Raw genomic sequence first — 1,041 nt, forward strand, 5'->3', positions numbered from 1 at the left:
GAAAACATCCTGTCGAGTAACCTGCCTGCCCAGACATTGGATAACCGTAGTCTCTTGTCCGACACGAACACTGGGCCTGACGCACAGCTCCCATCCGGCCCAACCCAGAATCCGGGAATCGATTTTGACATTGAAGAGTTTTTCTCGGCCTCAAATATCCAAACGCAAACGGAAGAGAGCGAACTTGGCAGCATGAACCCAGAGCCAGTTTTGGAATCCCTGGATATCGAGACACAAACGGACTTTTTACTTGCCGATACCTCTGCTCAGTCCTTCAGCTGTAGGGAGAATCCGAACTTCTTAGGCCTTGAGATGTTCGACACGCAGACGCAAACAGACTTAAACTTCTTCTTAGACAGTCATCCCCACCTGCCCCTGGGAAGCATCCTGAAGCACTCCAGCTTCTCCATGAGTACCGATTCTTCTGACACAGAAACCCAGACGGAAGGCATCTCCCCTGCTAAGAACCCAGCTGCCCTGGAAGGCAAGGTGCAGCTGAACAGCACAGAAACGCAGACCATGAGCTCCGGCTTTGAAAGCCTGGGGAGTTTGTTCTTCACCAGCAATGAAACGCAGACAGCCACGGATGACTTCCTTCTAGCCGATCTGGCCTGGAACACGATGGAGTCGCACTTCAGTTCTGTAGAGACCCAGACGTGTGCGGAACTACACGCGGTCCCCAACTTCTAAGAGGGGAGCCCCCGGCTGAGGGGGCTTTTACAGTCTCCCTCTGGGTTTGGGGAAGGCGGACGATAGTGTGAACTGTTGGAGGCAGATGGTGACGATGTTGCATCGATCCTTGGCAGTTCTTTGCCTTTTGTACTTGTAAAGATGAGTTTGTGTACAAATGTATTATAAAATGCCGATTGAAACAAGTTGTTTCGTGTTGTGTACCATTGCTGCTTCACAGACAGTCCTTTCATCCGTTAAAACAAGAAGCCTTTCACACTTGTAAAATCAGTCCGTAGACATCTAGCTAAAGCCAAGTTTACCAGGTACCAGGGTACACATTTTTCAGATCTTCCAAACATCTTGGTTGGA

General features: G+C 49.9%; 1 protein-coding gene across 1 annotated transcript in view; it reads left to right on the top strand.

The window, feature by feature from the left end:
• ATMIN (ATM interactor) overlaps nucleotides 1-875 on the top strand; it is a 3,976-nt gene extending 3,101 nt beyond the window's left edge. The window contains exon 3 of the mRNA XM_013005151.3: nucleotides 3-875. Within this exon, the coding sequence (XP_012860605.1) occupies nucleotides 3-690 (688 nt within the window). The 3' untranslated portion in view covers nucleotides 691-875. The remainder of the gene's footprint in view (nucleotides 1-2) is intronic.
• The last annotated feature ends 166 nt before the right edge of the window (nucleotides 876-1,041 follow it).

This window comes from Echinops telfairi, unplaced genomic scaffold (assembly GCF_000313985.2).
Source record: "Echinops telfairi isolate 266 unplaced genomic scaffold, ASM31398v2 ScPeMD7_2291;HRSCAF=2852, whole genome shotgun sequence".
Lineage (NCBI taxonomy): Eukaryota > Metazoa > Chordata > Mammalia > Afrosoricida > Tenrecidae > Echinops > Echinops telfairi.